The sequence below is a fragment of the Thunnus maccoyii genome, chromosome 22, assembly GCF_910596095.1.
Source record: "Thunnus maccoyii chromosome 22, fThuMac1.1, whole genome shotgun sequence".
Classification (NCBI taxonomy): Eukaryota; Metazoa; Chordata; class Actinopteri; order Scombriformes; family Scombridae; genus Thunnus; species Thunnus maccoyii.
This window is the reverse complement of record NC_056554.1, coordinates 13757703-13781544: the sequence shown is the minus strand read 5'-3', so window position 1 is coordinate 13781544 and position 23842 is coordinate 13757703. Positions and strand designations below refer to the sequence as shown.

The window sequence follows — 23842 nt, the reverse complement described above, 5'->3', positions numbered from 1 at the left end:
ATCTGTAAATTCACTGTAAATTTAAACACCACATTAGTGTCTTTGCATTTTTTAGCTCCTTAACTACAAAATATGTATACGTAATAATTTTCCTGACTATTTTTGCGTGCATGCTGTACATTTAGATTTTTGGATGTGTTTTTCCAACAGTTCCAGGCGGTTTCCATTCATTTCTTTGCAGTCTGAAAATAAAGTAGCAGACTCTGGCTTGAGTTGTGTAATCCATCACAGTGAACAACAAATCTGCAATTATTTTTGTCAAAGTTACATTATCACTGTGTGTTGAGGTCGTTAAAGGGGATCTACGTCAATTTTTCAAATGACGTACTTTAAGGCAACGTCTGTTTGAAGTTTGAAAAGGAAAAAAAAAAAAAAGATGGTTTTGACAAAACGGAAGAATCCATGGAATAAAAAAAGATTGATTTTGTTACTTAAAAATAAAAACTGCGCCCTTGTGAATCCGACAGTGTTATAGCAGTGCATTGCTAAACTGATGGAGCATTCTTTTAAAGCACTGATTGATAAGAGTCCACCAGTAATGTAACTCACACACAAAATAATTCAGACCTGATGTTCACTGGTATGGATTAAACAACTCGAGCAAGTTTAGAGAGTCTGCTAGTTTGTTTTTTATGCTGTACAGAGAAGAAAACCAATGGACGCCTGGTATAGCTGAAAAAAAAAGTTTTTAAAACTGAAAAAAACAAAAAAAAACCAAACTGGTTTGCAAAATGTTGAGCTGTGGTATGTGACCCACTGGTGTGGTCCTTTAATATCTTGGGTTTTGGACTATTGATTGCACAAAACAAATTATTTTAAGGAGTCACTTGGGCTCTGGGAAGGTGTAATGGGCCTCTTTTTTTTTTTTACTGTTTTCTGATATTTCATGGAGTTAACAACTAATAAGAAATGTAATCAACAGATTAATTGATTGTGTAAATAATCATGAGATGCAGCTGTATGATGAAATAAAAATTAATGAATTTTACAGTAACACTGCATGTGGGAAAAAGAAGATACACTCTCTGCAAGCTCTGCAATAAAGGGAACATTTTAATGGCCTCGTGCCACCGTTTGCATACTATACCTTTCCCATCAGCCACTCTTTCGGCCCCTGCAAATTTCTTCATGACAAGAAAAGCAGAGCTAGGGCATTCCAGTGTGCTCCACTCCAGCACCTGCTCAAGAATCTTCTCACTGTGGTGCAACGGTCGCTCTGTTAAAGACCGCGGGGGTCAGAAAGAAGAGCAAGATCAGCAGCTACATCTAGGATCAACGGTTAAACAGAAACTTCCAGTCTTACATAAACTCTAAATGCCTAAAACACAATCATTATGTTGTTGTTCTCCCGGTTTTCATCAGAGAGTAGTTCAAATTATCTCTAGCATATCAGGACATGATTATAAAAACACACCCATGTGCAAAATAGACCTATTATCTCTCCCTAATTGGTGAACAGGGTACATGCTATCAACCAAAAAAAAAAAAAAAAACAAGTAGATAATTTGTGTACCACCGCCCCTGCTCTGATGCCTCCATCTACATTCTACAGTTTTTCATAACCGAAGGAGGTAAAAAGAGCCACAATGGCATAACTTATTCATAACAGTGGGCTTATCTTCTCTCTGGAATCTCTGTAGACCCAGGCCATGGAATTAGTTCCTCATTTCCCAAAAAATATTAGCTCCCCTTTTCTGCCTATTGTCCTCGATAACAGTGTTTATCTGTAGCTATCCTCCAAAATGACTAATTAACACACTTTATGGTTTTATGAGCAAAACCTGTCACGCTGCCGCCTTCAAAATAGCTTGACTGTTTACTCTTCCACAGACATATTGTCTTGGCATGGAAAATATGCTGAACCGTCAGCAAATATATTCAGTATTCAACACACCTTCATTTTTAGAAGAGGACGGCGTGTCCTCTGTAACTTTGTGAGGAGGAAAACAAACATAAGAGCGCGCTGTAAACTCTCAGTGAACTGATGAAAAAAGGTGCACAGGGACCGCCAGCTAAGCAACTTTGCGACAAAGCTCAACTCTGACTTCCTCTCGCCCGCCGCTTCCTGCCTGTGATCAAATGAAGCTGTGCGAGGCATGAGGTGGTGTCAATGCATATTAATGTAAGATGAGGTGGGTCAGCTCCCTAGGTCGAGCATGCAAGGGAGATAACGGTAATTTATGACATATGATGGTAAAAAATGATTAATTAATGTGCATATCATCAAACCCGACGATGCTTGGCTAATTTCTCAGTGTGGCTTCCATGTTCACAGACACTGGTTCATTAGAGAGATAGCATACTCTTCTAATCATGAGGTCCTCGGATGAGAGGAAGTGTGATCTTGCGCTGAATCAGAATAGCCATTTAAAACGGTGATTTGACGCATCAATCACTAATTGGATATACTGTGCGTGAGAATAAAAAGTTTAGACTGAAGACTTTGACTGCAGTGAGATGTTTGATTTGACAGCAGAGTTACCTTTGATTCAAGATATGAAACAGTGGTTAGTCTAAAGCCTGATCCAAAATCCTTTAAACTGATCTACAGATGACAGTTTGGTTCAGATCAGGCAACAGGAACCTGTCAAGGTATCATCTAATGGCAAGAAAAAAAAATCTCCATTTCCAATCTGTCCATGATTACAACTAATAGCCGTCAGTAATTCAGGTAAAGACTGGAGTGAAATATACATACTCTAATAGAAAAAACAGATATAAGAATTCACTGATTGTGTAGAAATATATTGATATTAAGACACAGCTGCAATCTAAAATAGAAAAGGCATTCATTTTCATAAAGATCAGCATATTTATAAGGCCTTTGTGAATCTAGCATTTAAATCAAAGAATAAATGAATTCTTGACCTTACTGTCTAACAAATAGGAAGAATGATTTTTTTGTGAAGATTTACCGAAGGTTGCTGTATAATTTTATTCAACTGGCTTCCACCGAGTGATAATTGGTGAACAAGCTTTTGGTGTCAGCTTGAACTATCTGAGGTTAAGAATAGCATGTTGCCTTTTGCAAGGAACCCAGGTATTGATTAAACTGCATCACAGTGCAGATGAGTTCAGTGGGTTTAAGTTTACTGAAGAAGCACCTGTTCACCATGTCAGGAATGAATATACTGTAGCTCTTATTGAAGAAAGACGTAACCAAACTGTAATTAGACTTTAGTTGCAATAAGAAGATATTGGAATGAAACAAAGGGACGAAAAAACTCATTTAGGGTGAACATTTTGTTCAATTACATATTTCATTTTGTAGATCAGTGTGTTGATGTAGAGACGAGTCACGGTAAACTTATTCTTGAAAAAGTTGGTACCAGCCATGCCCCTTTAAAGTGATGTTTATTTAAACTTGCATTTGACTATAATTTGCAAGCAGTATAACCAAAGACTGAAGTTCCCGTCTCTGATTGTTAATTCAAATGGTTTTCAGAGGCATGATGAGGTAAAACTAATTATCCAGTATTGGAGAAATGCAAGCAAAAATAAACAGAATTCGCTTATGAGAAATACTTTCATTCATCCATTCAAGAATTATCTTGCAAGCCCTTGAGCGGTCACGACCCCTTAAGTTGGGTCTCCAGGCCAACTCGCACTTCTGCAAATGAAAATAAGTGTAGCTCTTCATCCCATTAACCACGACTGTGACTGGTGGAGATAATTATACCTCACTGTTTGAAATGCAGTGTTTTCAACATGCTTAGGGAACTGAATGAGCGCTACGAGCTGACTGGAAAATCCTGCATACCTAGTTCTCCGTTCTCAATTACTTCAAAGGTGGTCCACAAGTCATCGGTGTTAAAGGTGATGTTCCTCATACTCAGCGCGCTTTCTGCGAGCTCCGTAGACCGCATGCTGGGAGAGACCTACCACAAACACAGCAAAGAGATAAATGCATACCTGGGCAAACAACAAAACAAATAAAAAAAAAGAAACAGTCAAACAAAAAGAGCTCATCCTGCATATGAAAGCTCTGTGGATCAATACCAATATGCCTTCAACCGTTTCTCCCTTTGAAAAGTCATTCAAAATCTAACATGTAACATAGCCATGTACACTGATTAAATACTTGCTTCTTTGTGGGGTTATTAGCTGTACCTGAACAGGATTGAATAAAGCAATTGTGCTACCAGGCTCCACAGAGAGAAAGTGGAGTATTAAAGTCAAACTGTGCTTCTGAGCACTCCTCTTTAACCCCATCCCTATTCTACCACTGCTGACGACCTGTGAAAGGAGTCTGTAACCTACAGCGGCCTGCGTGCCTTGTAAAATGCAATTACTCACACAATTAAATCAGACGTTTCTTTGATTAGTTCGCATTTGATTTATTTCAGTGGCGGTAATCCCATCAGGTTAAACCACAAATGTCTCGGCCCTATTCTATCAACCTCTCCACCTCTCATTCTACAAACCCTCATCCCTCATTCTTTCTCCTGCTTCACCTGCCTTCATCCTTTCCCCCTTCATCCCTCCCTCTCTCTTATTCACCCCACCACCTCAGGACATATGAGAAAGCAGGCGTACATGCAAGTGCCCACATGCCGGCTGAAATTACAGATTACACATTAACACACACACACATACACACACACACACACATGCGTTTAGACCTTGATTAAACAGCAGTTCTCTGGTTTTCTCTTTTCCAGGTACACCTCGAAGATCAAGTCCCCAGCTGGAGAGAACTGGGGAGGGGAGAGAGAAACGAAGAAGAAAAAAATAGAGTGAGACAGAGAGATCTGTTGAATTACAAAAACAATACAGCTGGATTAATTGGCTTTTCTTCTAAATTCCTGCTCCAGTGTGGCATGAATCTAAATGGAGAAAAGTGAGAGAAACGGTTAGAGGATTTGTGGAAACCAAAGGTCGTTTTTGGAGCTAGAGGCAAAGTAACCCGGTAGCGTTAATGGAATGCAAAAACCTGGCTAAATAAAAAGCACATGTGTGAGACAAACCTGCAAAGGTGGAGGCGCAGGGTGCATGTTTCATCTACACTAAAACTGAAATGCTCTCTTCAGGTGTTAACTTAAAGTGTGTTGTCAGTTTAAAAATGTTTTGAAGACGCACCTAGAGAAATGTTCAGGGGTGATTATGGAGATAGAAAAATACTAAAAGCAACATGCTAAAATGAACCCAGTAGAGATGCCAAGAGACATGAGAGATATGGGTTCACTATAAGTCTTCTCTCAATCTTGTTTTTAATAAAAAGCATGCCGCATTGTAGAAAAGGAAATATTTTTATCCAACTCTAGAACCTTTAGAAACTGTTGCTTTTCTATAAATCAAATGTTGCATTTTTCTACTGCAAGGGCCTTGGTTTTTGTATTCCACTGTACTTACATTCATATGAGAACGTTACAATAGCTAATGAATGTATGCAAATGAAATGTTACAGGTTTAATGCAACATGAGTTCCTTAAATTTCGAAGCCTTTGTGGCAGTCAAACTTTGAAGAAATAGTTAAACATTTTGGAAAATACCTTTATACGCTTTCTAACTGAGAGTTAGATGCCTTATGAAGCTACAAAAAAAAATTACAAGAAAAATTACAAAAACCTACCATAGCATGTCTAAAACTAACTAATAAAAGATGCAGCATTTGTTTAATCCATACACAAACAAAAATACAAAAACTACAAGTTGTGCTTTTATGGTGAGTTACGTGCTCTTTAACCACAAACTTGTTGGTCTTACATTTCTGTTTTGTACAGTACAACAAGATACAACCTGTTAATTAATGAGCTTTAAAGGTGTTGGTCAATTTATTTTGTTGTTTTGTTTGTAGAGAGTCAGGCTAGTTAGTTGTACCCCCCTGCTTCCAGTCTTTTAAACTAGGCTATGCTAGCTGTCTCCTAGCTCTAGCTAGCTTAACGCAAAAACATGAGTAGGAACAATCTCTAGGGCTGTAGTCTCTGGTCGACTAGTCGATTAATTGGTCGATATGCTCTCGTCTGACTAAATTCTCATTGGTCGAATAATCTCCATGTTACTTTCATAAAGAAAAAAGTGCTCAATAGCTTTCCAGGATGAATCCATTATTTCCTGCAGCGGGAGGGACAGACTATTCAAAACACCCCCATTGTTTTCACAACTTTGAACTCGCCCAACCTAATGGAGACTGCCGGGTCTAACTGTATTCAACGTTTACTGAATGATTACTGAAAGTACTGAACATTTACCGAATCAGTGTGTCTCCTATAATTATCACGACAAGAACCCACGCCTGGCCAAAAAAATATTTTTTAATGCCAAAAATAACGCCAAATATCCATTCATTCAGAAATCAATAGTGTTTGGGAGCCTCTGTACAGCGCTGTTTGGTACTTCGGTCTGTGTCTGTGTCGTTAAGTTGTCAGTCCGGCAGTAAATGTACAGCACAAACTACAGTGTGTCAGTTAATAAATGCTAAAAAGTCATGTCTGTTGTTTCCCCAAGTGCTGGAAAAGTGAAGGGGGTTAGCAACAATGGGTTAGCCTAACCTGAAGATGTGAAATAGAGAACAGAGAAACCAAGATTTTCTTTGGTTGACTACAGCCCTAACAATCTCATCATCTTCCTAAAATATAGAGTTATTCATTTAAAAGACAATCAATAAGAGCAAGAAGATTATTTTGTCATTCCTCTGTGATATACAAACCTCATTTTACAATATTTATATATTAAATATATATAAAATATTAAGAAACCAATGCTCAGGTTTCAGTGAATATGAGGACAGAGGTTGATTAATGGCAGTGAAAAACAATGTTTGCTATTTGCCTTTTTCCAACAGCAGCTCAACAGGTAGAAGAGAAAGGAGAAAAAAAAATTATAATTTGAGTGAAATTAAAAGGAAGACTTTTAAGTGACCTTTGTGGCTGACATTCAAGAGGTCAAATTCCAAAAGTATTGCTCTTGTCAGTACAAATCATGACACCTTTCTCCAACCGTTGGAGCTAATCCTCACTGCATCCAATTAAAAACGGATTCTATTAGTGTGAAAATCCAGAGAAGTTAAGAGAGACTGTGAAAATGTAGCTTATTTCTAAAGAGACAGGGTCACAGTTAAGGCACCAAATCCGGATTTCTGGCAGTACGAGGGGAGTGGTAATCCATCTCTAGAAAATGAACAACTAAGTGAGCACGAAAAGGTTTCTTTTCCTTTGGCTATCTGGAAATTACAGTTACTTTTCCTTTGTTATTTTAATGTGCAGGTGACTGAGGTCCATTATTGGCTTGAGCTGAGAGAACTGTTGCATGATAAGAGAAGGAAGCCACTTCCGACTCAAATAGCCCTAAAATGACATACTGTAGAAATTACAGTCATTCAAACCAATGGAGCAAAAGCTGTAATTGTGAAAATGTCATATACAGATATGGGGCCATGTTGGTTTGCTCAGTACACTTTTTCTCCTTCCTTTTCATTGTTATGTGATGGGAGGAAGACTGCAGGCACACTTTACAAACAGCATTTGTTGAGTGAAAAAGAAAGAAAGAAAATAAAGATGTTGACAACTTGTAGCAAAAAAGCAACAAAAGGAAGTCTTAGGCCCAAATCAGACAAAGCACTTTCTGCAGGTTGCGAAACGTCAGATGTACCACACTGCTTTTTTTGTTGAAGGCTACAATTTTAAAAAAAAGCGGTTTCTTTTTTGTTGTTGTTGCTAGACAACCACCGAATCACCTGTCCTTAGCCTAACTGTTTTTTGCTGTGACGTGAACTCACTCCAGGCCTGCTGTTTTCTGTTCGGATCATGGTATCTGTGGTTGGTAAAGTCATATAGCTCCAGGTATCCAGCAACAGCCACTACTAACTTGGTTTGTCCCACACCGGTGTGGTTATCTCCACTTGTTGTCGTTACCACTGCAGAAGGCCCGTCTCTCAATTCATGCAATTGGACAATGGGAAGAAACGCAAATGACGTTGGGCTTTTCCACTCTGTGTTGAAGTTTTTTCAACTCGAGGCCTTCAGGGCGATCCTGCAAAAACACAAGGCGCTCAACAACGTAAAAGCAGCGAGCAAAAAGCGTCACTCATTGAAAACAATAAAACAAAAAGCCGCCCCGGCCTAATAAAAAGCGCTTTGTCTGATCAAGGCCTTAAATGGTCTAACAGCTGATGGGGAGATTTCTCAGCAACGAGTAAGAAAAACAGTAACGCTTTATTCAAAATGAAGGCATTTTTAATCTTCACCAAAGTCATACTCCCTGGACTGGCTCTGACTGTTAATGCAAGTATTGATTTTAAAGTGCCACTTCCAACTTACAAGACATGACATCGCCTTGCACCTCATTATATCACTGATTTACTCACTCCCTGAGTCCAAATAGTAAATGGACTGCATGTATATAGCACCTTTCTAGTCTGAAAGTGCTTTACATTACATTGTTCCCCAATTCACACACACATTCATACACTGATGGCAGAGGCTGCCATGCAAGGTGCCCACCAGGAGGAGTTTCTAATGCTCATTCACACACACTCGCACACACTGATGGGAGCAATTTGGGGTTCAGTATCTTGTCCAAGGACACTTCCACATGCGGACTGGAGGAGCCAGGGATCAAACTGCCGATCTTCCGATTAGTGAACCACCTGCTCTACCTCTGAGCCACAGCTGCCCAAATACATACTATCTACTTGCAGGCCTGCTTGTCATTCTCTGTCTTTAAAAGGAAACAGATGAGGTCAAAATCTTAACCTGCAAGGTCCGAGCCCTCTGAGACAAGCTTCCTGCAAATGTCAAAAGCACACCTTGTATTGGTATTCAAGTGCACACCACAGAGATTTTATTCAGCAAAGCCTACATCCTATGCCCTTAAGTCCTTTAACTTTTCCCTTTGTTTGGTAAGGTTTATACTGTAGGCTGAATAGTTATCTTAAACTGTTTTATCTTTAAATAACCACAGTCTTGAATGTGTGTTTTTAACCAAACTAGTGGGATTTGTTAGGGAGGTGTTTGTGTTTAGTGCTAATTAGCAAACGTTAGCAGGCTAACATGCTAAACTTTGCATGCTATACATCAGCATGTGAGCACTGTGTTAACATCCTGATAAACTGTGCCTAACTTACAGATGCTGCTAGCTTGGTTGAAAGTCTCATCAGACAAAAGTTTACGTAATTTTGCCCTGTGAGGGAACTAACACCATTTTCAGAAGAAATAGCTTTAACATTCCTGAGTTTGTCGAGTAATTCATCTCTAAGAGACAAAAATCTAAAAGACGAATGTTCCCCTTCACTCAAAAATGTGTTTTTCTTCTTCTTCCTTCCCCTGTATTTTTGAGCTTCCCTGTGCAGAATGATGTATGTGCAGAGTTATACACTAGAAAGCTGTTTTCACATTCATCTGCTGAGAGTGGAAAGTTTCTCTGTGCTCACTGAAAATCAGTGTTTAAGTCGTGCGCCTACGAGTACGATTTGTGACATCACAGCTAGTTTGGAGCCAATCGTGGGCCAGTATTCAACTTAAACAAGTGTGATGTAGAAGCTTAAACCTCCAGTACACACACTAAGAAAATGACTTTTCAGTGAAGTTTAGGAGACATCTTGTGTTCAGCAGTTGAACTTTTGAAATGAAAAATATTTTGCATTTTCATAGATTTTGGAATTTTTAATGAGGGAGAAGGAGTAGATGTCATTATAAGGATTTTAACAGGATAATTAAACGTTTTTTTGTAGAAAAAACGTATTAGACACAAATTATTATTTAAAGTAAAGCATTTTATATACATCTTAAAACAATGTCTGGAGTCTTTTAATATTTTTGCAACCATCCAACATCATTTTCACAATTGTCTGTTATTGAAAATATGACGTCTAAAAGAAAATTTTACTCTATTTTTACCTAGATCCTAAAAGGTATAATTTAAATCCTGTCCATTGTCCATTGAATAAAAGACCACTGAGATAGCTTTTTACAGGATAGCTTACATAAACCTGAGCCACATACACTATAAATAAACTTGCATACATACATAACCACCGCAATAACAGCCTTTACAATCTGTGGGTGGAAAAATTACATTATTATTACCTTTTTTTTCACATTTCTTCAGGTTGAGAGCTACTAAAAAGCAGCTGCATGAAATGAATAAATATAACAGATATTTTCAGGGTTTCAACTTTTAACTTTCACTTTGCTTTTCACTTCCAAATAAGTGGTTCAAATGATTGGGTTCAATCGTTCTGTAGCTTGTGGTCTCCACAACGGAGCAGCGAGTGAAATGTTAAACTATGAAAATGAGGGAGTCCTAAGTAAAAAGAAGTGATTAATGTAGCATTTAAATGATTTTAAGCATTTAAATTTTAAATCACCCCTGAAATAAGCTTATCCATTATCTCGACGCGGAAATCGTATACATGCTGGTTTGTAATTACACTAAAATGACTGCCCTTAATGAAAAAAATAATAACTTTCATGTTTTTCTGCCATATCATACCCAGGTAAAACCCGACAAGTTGAGTCTATAACCAAAATGTCGTCCCAATTTTCACCTCCGACAGCTTTATAATAGCACTGGCTTTCCACTGAGTAACCCTTATGCCCCACAGTGCCAGACGTGTTGTGAAAACCTACGGACAAGGTGGAGGAAAAGGGGAAAGAGCAGAGAGGAGCGGGCATAAACAACTTATTTCAGATTTCAACAACAGCAGCAGCATGTGATTTAATTTTTTTCCCCCCCAGTTATCTGAACCAAATGTTTTTCTAGGCTGAGGCATCCAGGCATAAAGTACCTGCCGTAAAGGTTAACAGGAACAAAGCCCTTTTTTCCTCACCCGCCTGCTCCTGCCTCCTCCGCCTTCCCCTTATCCCCTCCCTCATTTTAGCTAGAAAAACAGGAAACCTGCTCAAATGAAGCCCTGATTTGAGAGACCCTGACGCATGCGGGCAAATCAATACACACACACGCGGACAAACAAACAGAACACCCGTTGGGGATTGCTATTTGGGCTCTGCAGCTTGACTTACTGTGGTGTCCTTTTTGTCGTTCCAGCGTGTGATGAAACTATTCTCTCTCTCCATCTGTTGCACCTGGTCTTCATTGACCTGTTGGAAACACACACACACACACACACACATACACACACACACACCTTAATTCGAAATCACTTGAAGAGAAACTTTTCAAGTACACTACTTTGTGAAAAACATGAGGTTGCTTCGTTGAACCATTTTGGATGGTATTCTTAATTTCAGCACTTAAATATCAATCATGGCTGACTAGATAAAACCAAGAAAAAGGTCATACGCAAAGTGTAGAACTGGGTCGTTCAGCTAACACTTCTAAAACTAATTTTCGAAGAAGGAAGTTGGCTGGGAGTGTTTGACACAGCTCAGCACCAAGTGAATACTCTTTTCTTTCACAAAAGCTCTGGGTGGGAAATTACATTTTTTATTCCAACTTTTTTTTTTTTTTTTTTTTTTTTTTTTTACAGCATTATCATTTTCAGAGAACAATTTGCTTTGTTAGAGTTATACGAATGGCAGAGAAGATTGCGGGGGGAGAAAAAAAACCTCACAAACGCACGCTCGTCGTGTGTGTGTTTAGGCCTGATAATGGGCCCCGTCAACGACATCCAGCACAGAACTGGTGCTTTAATTAGCGAGACGCCTCACTCGTTTTATGTCACAGCGTGTGTATTCACTGCTATTGGGCTCATGATTGGTTGAGCTTAATGGCTATTTGTCATGCGAATGATGGCGTCCCAAACCGATTTGGAGTTAATGCTCCTCCTTTAACGTCAGAACAAGAGGGATCCAGGCGTTCCGCTGGGGAATTAGCAGTCGCTCGGTGCTGCGTATCCCATAAGCCAGGCGGCTCTCCAAGGGTAACACTGATCCCACACCCCTGCTCATCCGCACATCAGCAAAGTCAAGCCTATTGTGGAGATTTGGCAACAACAGTTCTGCTTCCCAGATGGCTGAAGTAACAGAGTGTGAATAAAGTCATGCCTGCAGCATGGTTTAGATATGCAATATGGTAATACGTGGATGTTTTATTTTTTTCATCTGTCATTGATTATTGGTGGGAGTGATTCTTAATCCAGTAGGCCTGCTACTACTGCACTACACCTGGGCTACAGTTGCTATCTAGCCGGGATCCATGATAAACACATCTGACAGTGACAAAGTGAAGCATAGTCATAGAGCTATAAAGTAAGTGGTGGTAAACACAGCTGGGAAGGAGTTTAGAGAACAATATGTATATTTTTCAATTATGGATGGTCATGGTGCAATATACATAATGTATACAATGCATAATTTATTGAGAAGCACACCATCGGTCACTTGTTTTCACTTTATTTAGTAATGAAATTTTGTTCAGTAGACCTTCACCGGTAAAATTCATTTACAATTCAAAAAGTAAATCTTTTAAAAGTGCACCCTACCAACTTCACATATATATCTAGTCATTAAGAGTATTATTCATCCTGCGGAAACAGTTGTATGTCTTCTATTACCGCTCAGTCATAAGGGAATTTGTTCTTTCCCCTCCCCCATCGCTGTTATATTTTTATGCTATAAATATGGTTCCTCACATATGGAACAAAGTCATTAGCCTTGCTTCTTTTTGGCTCGAGCGAAAGATGTCCATTGTTATGTTTTGTTCTAGGTGACCTGTTTTCTGGAGATGTGTACACATAAAAAATTGTAAAAAAACAATTTCTGATTTGTCATGAGTTGTAACCATGTAGGCTTTAATGTAGACAGACGGAATATCTATCTGTGATATCATGTTTTTTTTACTCAATGGTTATATTTTTATTAATTATATAATGTGTGTTTATGCAATGAAAAGCTGATGTTATGTAACTTACAGGTTGGAAGACCTATATCATGTAACCGTGCTCAGCTCAGCCCTTTGTTAACCTCCTCATTGTCTCCCAATGACTTCCTCTCCATTATCAACACATTCAAAGGGCAAAAAACAAACAAACGGAAAAAAAAAACAGAACATGTTTGACTCACACTGAAGAGCGTAATGTAGTTGTTGATGAGGTCATGGACCACGTTAATTTCCTGTGGGGTTTGTCCTCCAGTCTGGAACAGGCAGGAGGAGAACACAGAGGCCAGTTTTTCACTCGGCATCTGGTTGAGGTGGGAACACTGCTGAATCCTGAATCATCACAGGGAGAAACATATTTAGAAACCCAAATGTACCTACACACATTCAGCAGCGCACACACAATAGTTCCTACCACACAGTATAGCATTGTACAACAGGAGTACACCTATTTTAACACACACACACACACGTTAATGTGTGTGTCTAGAATTGTCCTCCATCAATATGCTAAGGAAATAAATGGAGGTGGCCATCGGGTATATTGTGATACAAATGTCCAAGAGAGAATGATAATGTTTTATGTAAATTAACCTCCCTCACACATTTGTATCAGAATGTACATGATGGCTAGAAACAAGCTGTCTGCAACAGATCTTGAACGCTCACTCCGGCCTACATTCTGTGATTAATGGCAGCTGATGCCTGCTTGGCCTTTCCTTTATTTTAGATTAGATTAGATTCAACTTAATTGTCACACCTTCAAGCGGGTAGCCCTGTTGTAATGGAGATGCAAATCCCTGCCACGCTGGGCTGACATAAAATGATGAAATTTAAGCTCCGATATCAGATTTTCAAACCAATTAATAGACATTAGTCTCTATCAGTATCATCAATACAGAACAGTATTCTTTATTGATGATTTATTGAGGATTTCCAGGTTTAATAGCGGACCACGACGTGCCGGTCAACATGCCGACCATAATCAACTGACATGTCAAACTCATTCACATCACATTCCTGAAATAAATACATTCAAATAAAACTAAATTATTATTTTTTTCTATAATTTATCTCGTCTTGAGTTTTAGGGAGAGGTCTTTGTATAAGCTTTTAACTTCCTACTTGAACCAGACAGCAGCAGCAGGAGGGCTATTAACAAAACAAAATATGTGGCCAGTAACACATGGCCACACATGGGGGATGCGCAAACTATTCATTCAACTATTCAAACAAAACCCCCCCCTTAACCCACTTATGGAAAAGGGGAGAGATGGCATTAAATATTAAATATTTCTCCCCCTAATCTTCAAAGATTCATATTTGGATTGAATACACATGACGTCAGAGCAAGACGGGATCAAGTCAGACACAAATCTAACTGCCAGGCATCGCATACTTTTATCAGCCGGAGAGACAGAAAACATTCAGTAACCAAATATTACAGATAGCCTACAATATGAACATTACGTAATTATTTGATTCTTGTCAGCATTATGAACTGAAATAAGAGAAAACTTTGTGGGACGTGAAGATTCTCCTCCGATCAGACGTGAAGCCCTGACAGAATATTTGATAAAAGATGAAATGTCCATTTCTGCTGCTGTCACCTTGCATTTCGAGTATTGATTGGTGTTTTACTTTATTCCTTTATTTATTTGCACATAACAAAATACATTTTTTTAATAAAATATCTGATATGTACACAAATTCATTGACATATATGTTACAAAAAAAATACTTTTACCTGCATATACTCAGCTATACATTCATTTAAAGTAAATAAACACCTCTGCAGGAGAGGCAGGAAGCTAAAAGCTGATAGCAAAACCTCTCCCAAAAACTCAAGACAAGATAAACAGCGTTACACTTTCCAGATGAGACACAGCTCATCTTGAATGAGCCGAATAGTTTTCACGTAGGACAGGAATTACTTGACTTCGCCTTCCTCGTTGCTCTTTTACCAGACAACGCATGGCTCCACGACCCAGACAGAATAGCGACCCCACATGGTGTCTACATTGAAACCGGTTTTATCAGTGCATATTTCGGGCTGTGTGAATTTCATACATTTCATAATGACTTAAGCTGAAATAATAGGGGATGCATAACTCAGCAGCAACAATCAGTTCTGCCGAATAATGCATGCACTGCTTAACACTCAGTAATGACACTTCAAATCAAAGTTTGATAGGAATCAAATGGTTTTATCAGCACTTACTTTATTTGATCGACTTTGACACAGTGAATTTGACACCCCGCATTCATTTTTCCGCATTTAAAAACCTCATTTTAATATAACTGAAAATCCTATGCTTAAAAACACAAATCGACAAAGAACACAGAGGAATTCACCTTAAGAAATATTGAATATTATTATTTAACTATTAAAACTTGACAGATGGTTGTGCTGTATGGTTGTAGACGGTATTGACTACCTACAGTAGAGAGACAGAGAGAAACTGCATCTGCACTGCTCACGTGTGCCACCTGGTGGTTGTTGGTGTGCACTGCGGCTACTCCTGAATAAATTATTTCACCTCCCCCCTTCACATTACCGTGGTATTACTGCAGTAATCACGTCAATTGACACGAGTAACATCTGTATCTCTTACTCTCTCAATCTCGCATGCCCACACATACTGTACACGCAGACACAAACACACACAGAAATGTTGGGCCTCGGTCCAAATTCAGCAAAGGGCCAATTAAGTCTTCTCCAAACAATCTACATCATTAACATAATGCAGCTAAATCACAACTATCCACTGCAGGTTTCTGTGGGGATGTTGTGTAATGTGAGCATCAGTGAATGAGACATCAAGACAGCAAAGTGTATCTTAATGCAACTAGAGGGGAGAGAACAAACAGGTTTGCAGTGTGAGGTAGCTGCAGGGAAGGAACCAAGCTGTGAAGCTAGATTTAGTGTGTGTGTGTGTTTGTATTCCCACATCATGCAGAACAGTGTATTATTGTTTCCAAATATCAGAGTCGTATTCACAAAACATTCTAAGGCTAAAAGTAGCTCATAAGTGGCCGAGTTAGTAGAAACCCCTAAAAACAAGGGTCATAACTTTAGGACTCCTACATTTCGGTGTAAGTGTAAGGCAAAAGGCATTTTAGTGCTAAAAGTAGCCCATGAGTCTGAGAGAAGTTACAGCCAGCCCAGAGGACTCCTAAAGTTTTGGTCTAAGTGTAAGTCAGAAAGCATTTTAATGCTAAAAATAGCTCCTAAGTCTGAGAGAAGTTAGAGGCAGCCTCCTAAAGACACTACGACCTGCTCATGATCAGTCAGATTCTGCAGGTAATGAGCCTCGTTGTGTCAGTATGATGGAAAAATAGAACAATAACGAACTTTTAAAAGCATATTTTGATGGCAGGTGAGTTAATAAGCTCACCGGAGATGACAGTTTGCACAACTCTCCACTACTCTTGACACTGAGACTAGAAAAAATACACTTTGCAGTACTGATGAACTTGAAATATCGGTGCCGTCTGTGAGAATTAATCCTCAAATGATAAATGTACTCTTCAGATCCACATTTGTTTGACAGTTCATTCAGTGTAAAGTAAATAACTGATGTCATGCATGGCAATAACGTCGATCCCGCCCCCTTGCTTAGCTCAGGAGTTCTCTCAGTCTTTCAGTAAAAAGTTGAGCTCAGCAGCTTTGTGATTAGTTCTTAAGACAGCTTGCACATTGTAACTTATTAGAATTGTTTATTCTTTTTTAACTTACACTGACTACAGTGAGCAAATGACTGACTGAGAATAAATACGTTTATGAAACATATCCGGAAACTTGTGTTTTCGACATCAGCTGTGTGATTGCTAATTGCCAGAGTTTTAATAATAAGCCACTCAATCTGTCTTACTTGGAAAATGCCAACAAACGGTACAAACAATATGGGATTGATTTATCATTTTCAACCAAAGGACACTGTTTATTCAGTGACAAAATAGCTTTTTTCCTTCCAGCTTGTACTTTGAATGATCCACTCCACAGTATGTCTAATGAAATATGACGTTGCAAATTCAGCAATAAATGTTGTTTTGTCATCTCCATGTTGTTGATGTTTTTAGTGGTTTAGACCAATCTTTCCATTGGAAAAATAAAGTTTACTTTGACATTGACCTTGACTAGTACAAGCTGTATGTGCTCTAACTGTGTGTGTGTGTGTGTGTGTGTGTATACCTGTAAAGATGCTGGAGCAGAGCTTCAAGGGTTGACCTGTTTATCTTAGGCAAACTCTCTATGAAAGTGGAGTACTTTTTCACTCTCTGCTTCTCGTCCTTCTCATCTACAAAACCACACAGTTGAGAGAAATGCTTTCAAATAACGCCAAATATACTTAAGTATAAATTAAGACACTAGTATGACACACAAATGAAATGAGGGTAATGCTACACTGTAATTACTGAGCATTTAAATATTTGTTAGTTTATCATGGTGTAATTCTATTAACACGATATCCCATTGTTTAACATCAGCATATTTTTGCTTATCACGTCACTCCAATAAACTTCCCCAACTCCACCCTCCAGACACCTCACGTACCCAGAGCTGACACCCAGTATGGATAGAGCTCCTTGGTCAGCAGTGCATCTTCCGCCTGGGATAAGAAGTCCTTCAGTGTGCCCGCGACGTCCTCCAAATGGTGTTCCTTCTCTCTCAGCTTGACGTTACGGGCGTTGCGAGTGAACTCCTCCAGGAGGAGGGCCACTCGGCCGGGGTCTCCTGGCTTCTGGTAGACCCCCTCCTGGCACAAACCTGGATACAATGACAGAAGAAGGACATTATAGATGGATGATTAAATAAGGAAATTGGCTTTTTCCAAGATTGAAGACAATGAAATTGTTCAGCTCATCACTTTATGACTTCTGCTTTTTCTATTTTCTTTTTAAATAGTCACTGTCTGATGATGAATAGCCTCTGATGGGTAGTGTCTGCAACAGCAAATGACAGCAGGTAGATTTCTATATAACTAAATACAATTATAGGGTAATAACCAACCTCATGGATACTTTCAGTTGTGGGATTTAACAACATTATATAAGCACATTTGAATCTAAATTGCAGGTAGAATAAAATTGTCGGTGTAAGGTATATTAACCTTCTCTAACACTTTACAGTTTCAGTTAGAGTTAACTTTTACGCCAGTCCCTCATTACATTGCATACTAGTTATAATGATACTGTAGAAGTCTCCATTTGCATTTATTATGCATTTCCAAGGCAAAAGGCACCATGTAATATAGATTTTGTGTGTGTGTGTGTGTGTGTGTGTGTGTGTGTGTGTGTGTGTGTATGTGTGTTTATGTTTTACAAATAACTTTGGACGGAGGAATCCCGCAGTGACAGTGCAGGGAAAAAAGTTGGACTGCATTTGCTACATTTCTAAAAATACAGCGAAAACAGAGATAATGTCACAGCATTATGCTCGACAACATTAGAAAGCATGAAATTCTCAGCACGACGCAGCATGCTGGATGAATCAGTTCCTCAAGGGGAAATCATAATAATAGTCATGCAGAACTTATTTTTTAAAACTTTTCACCCCTTAAATATAATGGGACTCACCATACTGAGTGACAAAAGCGATGCAACTGTCCACTATAATGGGGACACCGTTTTTCGTCAGCTGCTGGTCGCTGAGCGCATTGCCGTCCGTGCCTGCAGCCTGTGTGATGGCAGAGTGCCACAGTGTGAAGTCCATCTTGTTGAAGCCATGGATGTAAACTGTTCTATTTAAAAAAAAAAAAAGGAGGAAAAAGATAATTATCAATGAAGCATTCCTTGATATAATTTTAAGTAACGATATTCATATTTCAAGACCCAAAGTTGTTCACAGTATTTGGAAAAGCACAGCTAAGTCATTAAATAAACAACCAACAAGATTAAAGGAATCTAAAAGCGCTTCTACAGAACACACATCTATAAACAACCGCTGTTTCTCCCGCGAGGTTTGATCAAAAACACACAAACGAACAGCAATTAACGCAGTAAGCACAAAGTCTTGTTGCATTACTCTAAAAGGGAGCCTCAAACTGTGGGCTTGTGTGAGGACTAAGATGTGCTACGTGCCATCTCATCTCTTCTCTCTAACCGAAGCAGGCAGTCTAGCAAGGCCTTAATTACCTTGGATGCACTTGGATTACAGTAAGTAAAGTGCATTTGGACTAACAAGACAAAGGATAACCAAAGCTAACAAACGCTGTATAATGCATAGTGTTGCTGTATCGCAAATAAGTTACCAATTAGCAAACCTTTTTTTTTAGAGACTGACATACCTTCCGCCCTCCACCATCAGCAGAACTTGGATCTTGTCCTCACCCTCGGTATGTGTAGAGACAGCTGTGGGGAGGGAAAGGGCAACAAGTTGTAGAAAACGCAGGCTCCGAAAACTTTGTGCGTTCAAAGAGCAACATTTTTCTGCGCTAATACAAAGTAATGTGTTGGTAACAGTTTAGATTTGGCATTTGCAGTTGTCAAAAGCATGAGCACTTAGAAGCTTTTGCCATGAAACGTGGATGTCGGTGCATTCATTACCTGCCACTGAAAGGTCTCAGTATTCATTTACTTTACAGGTCGATCATGGCAAATAATACATTGTACAATATGTCTAGACACATTTTGAGTAGTCTTTTCAAATGTGCAGACATACAATAGAAGAAAAAAAGAAGAAAAGCCAAATGTATCCCATTGGAGTTAATAGTGTTTCCTTGTTGTGATAGCAAACATGAATTCAGTTTTTGTGTCACTGACTTATTGAAGGGAGTGAAGTGGGGCATCAATACTGGTATCAATGGTCATCAAGCTTCACACAAGGTTGGTTTAAATGCAACTGAATAAAATGATACCAAGTTTGTACTTTACACATTTGCACACACACACACAAAAAAAAAAAAATTCTGCCAGTCTTCATCTGTACAAGCAGTCTTTTGAAATATAAATAACAGTGAAAAGATACAGAGAAACTGGGCTAAGGGACTCGAAAAGCTCTGCCGTAATCTCTTCTGTGGGTTCAAACAGCTGCTTGGATCATGGCAACAATCACAGACAACAGAAAAAGTACAAAAAAAGATATGAGACTCTGCAGCCGCAAATCTCATAGCAACATCTGGCACTTTTATTGTTATCAAGTTCCCATTGGTTGTGCTCAAATAATGGATATATACTGTATATGAAAGAAATTTGAAAATAGTGAAGAACCTGGAACGTTCACCTAAACAAACAGTTGATTTTATGAGCAAGCTAACTAGCTACCTCTCACTACTACCACTCATTTAATCAGCAGATTTCCCAAAACGCAGAACTATGTCTTTAATCCTAGCATTGCCAACTAACCAAACTATGGAACGTTAAGAGATGCTGTCTTTGGACGATATTTTCTGTGTACTGTATGGATAATTTCTTAATCATCGCAAAAGAACAACTCCCTTTCTATTTCTTTTACCAAATACTACAATCTCTGTATCTGCTTCATTTAATTAAAATTGATTTTGTGTGGGGAAGAAGTCTGGTAAAAGAGATTTCCGTGCTGTTTCTTCCTTTGAAAATCATTGCCAATGCAAAATATTACACGTGTTATTTTGTCTAACAAAATCTCCTTTGTTAGACTCCTAACAAGAGATTGTCTCCTTTGTATGGGCCTTTGTATGTTGAGCTAAACAGCTAAAACAATTAATCCCCCAAAAGTCTCTCTTAACAAAATAATCTTTTTTTTTATTTCTTAAGCTTTTTATTTTGTTTGGCAGATTTTCAAGGGCACAGTATTTCATTCTGATCCAAACTACAAGAGAAGAAAGGAGAAAACTTTACAGATTGATATTGACTTGTGAGAGGTTTGTTAACAGTGTTATCAGGTAAATGCAAAACCACTTATCATCACAGCAATCCTCCTTTATCCTTCTTGCAGCTCAGTGGGAAATTTTTTATTACTTAATATGTTAGTGTGATAAGGAACTAAATCTGCGGCCTTGTTTCCTCTATAATTTGTACTGGGCGTCCTGTTAAAGAGATTTCCGTGCTGTTTCTTCCTTTGAAAATCATTGCCAATGCACATTTTCAGTAGGAACATTAAGGGGGATTAATACAAAGGATTTGCGGCCGTTTTTAGGCGCTAAACAGCCAAATTGGATTTGTTCTCATTTACTTAAGGACTGCATCGAGTTTTGGCGCTGGTGAAATGAAAGAAAAGTTGCATCGCTGAAGATTATGTGTTTTGTCTTCTGCAATATGCATTTTAATGTGGGCCTTTGGAGGTGCAACATCTGGCCGCCACAGTAGATTACCACACCACATACTGACCACTGCGGCAGAGTTAACTGCGTCTGAAACTCAACATCTGGAAAAAATGATTGAAGCAGCCAGTAATGCTTGTTAAGTAGGCCGTGATATTTCTCTGTTTACAGCAATTTATTTTCACATAAATGCATAAAACAAAGAAACGATCCTGGATTTGTTTATTAAAGAATTATGACAAAGGTATGCACTGATGAGACAATTACACAGTTGGAAAAAATAAACCTGTCAGTGCTCTCTGATAGACAAATTATGTAATAGTGACACTGTTTCTAAATTACTTCAAACAGATCTTTGGCATTTCAGTATTGCAACTTCTTGTTATCTATCAGTCAACATATATCTAATAAGCTAATATTGACCAATTATAATGGTTGGCCAATTTATCACTCAGGCTCTGATGCAAACTCCTATTAACTACATATACTTTATACTAAATATTATATATGTTATCCCCCAATATGTACTGTGTGGCTACAAACCGCACACCAAATAACAGCAGCATCCCCAGTTTGACTCCAGCCAGGGTCCTTTGTTGCATGTCACTGCCCATCTCTCTCGCCTAATTTCCTGTCTGGCTCTATACAATCAACTGTCAAATATGCCAAAAATAATCTTAAGAAAAAAGGTTGAGAGGACTTGTAACATTCAGAGTAGTACTACGACACTGGATTGGTTTTATTAACTTAAATGTACTTGAATTTACTGTGCAGCTGTAGATTTTAACAGTACTGGAGGTAGGAAAATATTTGTATATATTGTATCAGAACTAGGTGTTGTACCTCAGTTAACCTTAAGTAACTTCCAGTTGAACATGAATCTTCAGTACCAGTTTGCTGTGATTGCAGTATCTTAGAAAATGAAAAGAAAAAAAAAATCTAATTCTGCCTTTAAATGAACCTCAGTGTAGACACTGAAGTTTGACTTAATTTGACTACTAAATATGCTGGACTGCAGTCTTGTGTTGATGCCTATCTTAATTTTTAGATGATTGAGCAGAGCAATGGGATTAACATTTTTTCTCTATTTATCTACTGCCTTAAGAGAAATCTACTGAGAAAATTGCAGTGAATGAGTTCATAGTTAATGTGCTTATCTTGTTTGAAAACCTTTCATTTCAGAAAGTTCTGGGTGGGAAGGCTGATTTGTGAAATGTGACAGGTTAATGATTATCCAACTGTATCTGTCATTTTCTCCTCATTTTACTTTGGCGCTAGTTATTTGTGCGGCAGACATCTTGACACAAGACATCACAAAAAGATCAATCCTCTCTCGACTACACAGCTGAGCCCCCAGGAAGCCATTTTAAGAGGTAGTGCACTCCCGCTCTTCAGGGGATATGATATTTTTTTTTCTCTCTCTTTCACTTGTGAACTTATTTATTTATATAGCACTTTTTAAAAACAAAGTTACAAAGTGCCAAGAGAAATGAATACTGAACAATTGACAAAAATCAATAAAACAGTTTGAACAGAAAGCTTAAGACTTTAAAAAAAATAGTCCAAATATAGAACAAATGACAGAAAAAGCAAAAGATAAGCATCTTCACCTTACAGTAAGAAAACCCTTTAGTAAGTTTTGAGAAGTGATTTAGAAAATGATCAGAACTCGGCCAGCCTGAGGTAAAAAAAAAAAAAAAAAAAAAAACAGGAACAGACTGCTTGCAATGAGTTCCTGATGCAGTTTGAAGTGCAGCATATTTGAAGCATGTAGCGATTTTAATTGAAAAGTGTATTTATTTAATCCCTCGCTGCTACACAGGGGCACCTTTCATGTGGCGGTGTCACTGTAGAGAAAATAACAGTTAATCCCATGTCACAGACTGTGATTCCTAAAGGGATCCTTTCAATGCTCCAGAACCTACCATCCCCCGACAAAACACAGTCCCTTCTGGCGCTGACGGCTCCCCAGCTGTGACAAATATGGTTGGAGAAAGCCGGGAATAAAAATGAACACCGCCGCTGTTCTTTATCCCGCCCCAGGTGAGAAGATGGGGCGGCACTTTGCGCGATTTGATCCACGTCGGGCTGTAAATGGATTAAAAAGATCCATTGATTTTCCCCTCCTTCTGTTCGCACATCACACTGGCGCAATCGATTGAAATATTCCAAATTCTTTATCATCTGCCGAGTGTGTGTGTGTGAACTTCTGAGCCTTCAGCCCCTACTGGCAGCTTCCTCCACTGACTGTCCTATAAAAATAACTGGTCCATGTTAGTGGGCAGTGGATACAGTACCATTATACTGTGAATATTTCAGATTTTTATAATGACGAAAGCAAACAACTGTCACATGACAATTTCATTTGAGCCATATTTTAATTGGTGTTTGCTTGAAGATGCTTTAAGTAATAATAATCTTTACTGACCTAATATTAACAGAACATCTTCTCACATACAGGCCTGTGGCACCTTGTCACAATCCTGCAGTCTTGTCAAAGCGTGGTCCGATAATGGACGAGTAAGCTACAGTAGCCAATTAGAGCAGAGATCCAACCAGAAGTGTGTAATGGTGTGAGAAGCTGAAATGTGTTCTGACACTGGCCGCTTGCATGCGTCGTCCAACATTATTAAGTAGTTATAAATGCGAGTAGTAGGAGGGTGTTATGGATTGGTAGTTATTTGGGGAATTACAGAGTGTATGTGAGAGTGATGCGTGAATTTTAAAAAGCCAGAAAGTTACTGTGAAAAGAGTTACTGCAGTTGACCGCTGACACTATTAACCACAAACAGATTTGGTCATTTCATGCTGTGCGGTTATAA

The 23842-nt window shown here is 38.6% G+C and overlaps 1 protein-coding gene across 5 annotated transcripts in view; it reads right to left on the bottom strand.

Annotated features, from left to right (window-relative positions):
• arap2 (ArfGAP with RhoGAP domain, ankyrin repeat and PH domain 2) overlaps positions 1-23842 on the bottom strand; it is a 137596-nt gene that overhangs the window by 9017 nt on the left and 104737 nt on the right. For all 5 annotated transcript variants that reach the window (XM_042400807.1, XM_042400808.1, XM_042400809.1 and 2 more), the window contains 9 exons: positions 19068-19131; positions 18358-18521; positions 17336-17548; positions 16973-17078; positions 12963-13110; positions 10962-11039; positions 4623-4697; positions 3761-3878; positions 1088-1216 (listed from right to left, as the gene is read on the bottom strand). In XM_042400807.1, coding sequence (XP_042256741.1) covers positions 1088-1216; positions 3761-3878; positions 4623-4697; positions 10962-11039; positions 12963-13110; positions 16973-17078; positions 17336-17548; positions 18358-18521; positions 19068-19131 — 1095 coding nt within the window. The remainder of the gene's footprint in view (positions 1-1087; positions 1217-3760; positions 3879-4622; positions 4698-10961; positions 11040-12962; positions 13111-16972; positions 17079-17335; positions 17549-18357; positions 18522-19067; positions 19132-23842) is intronic.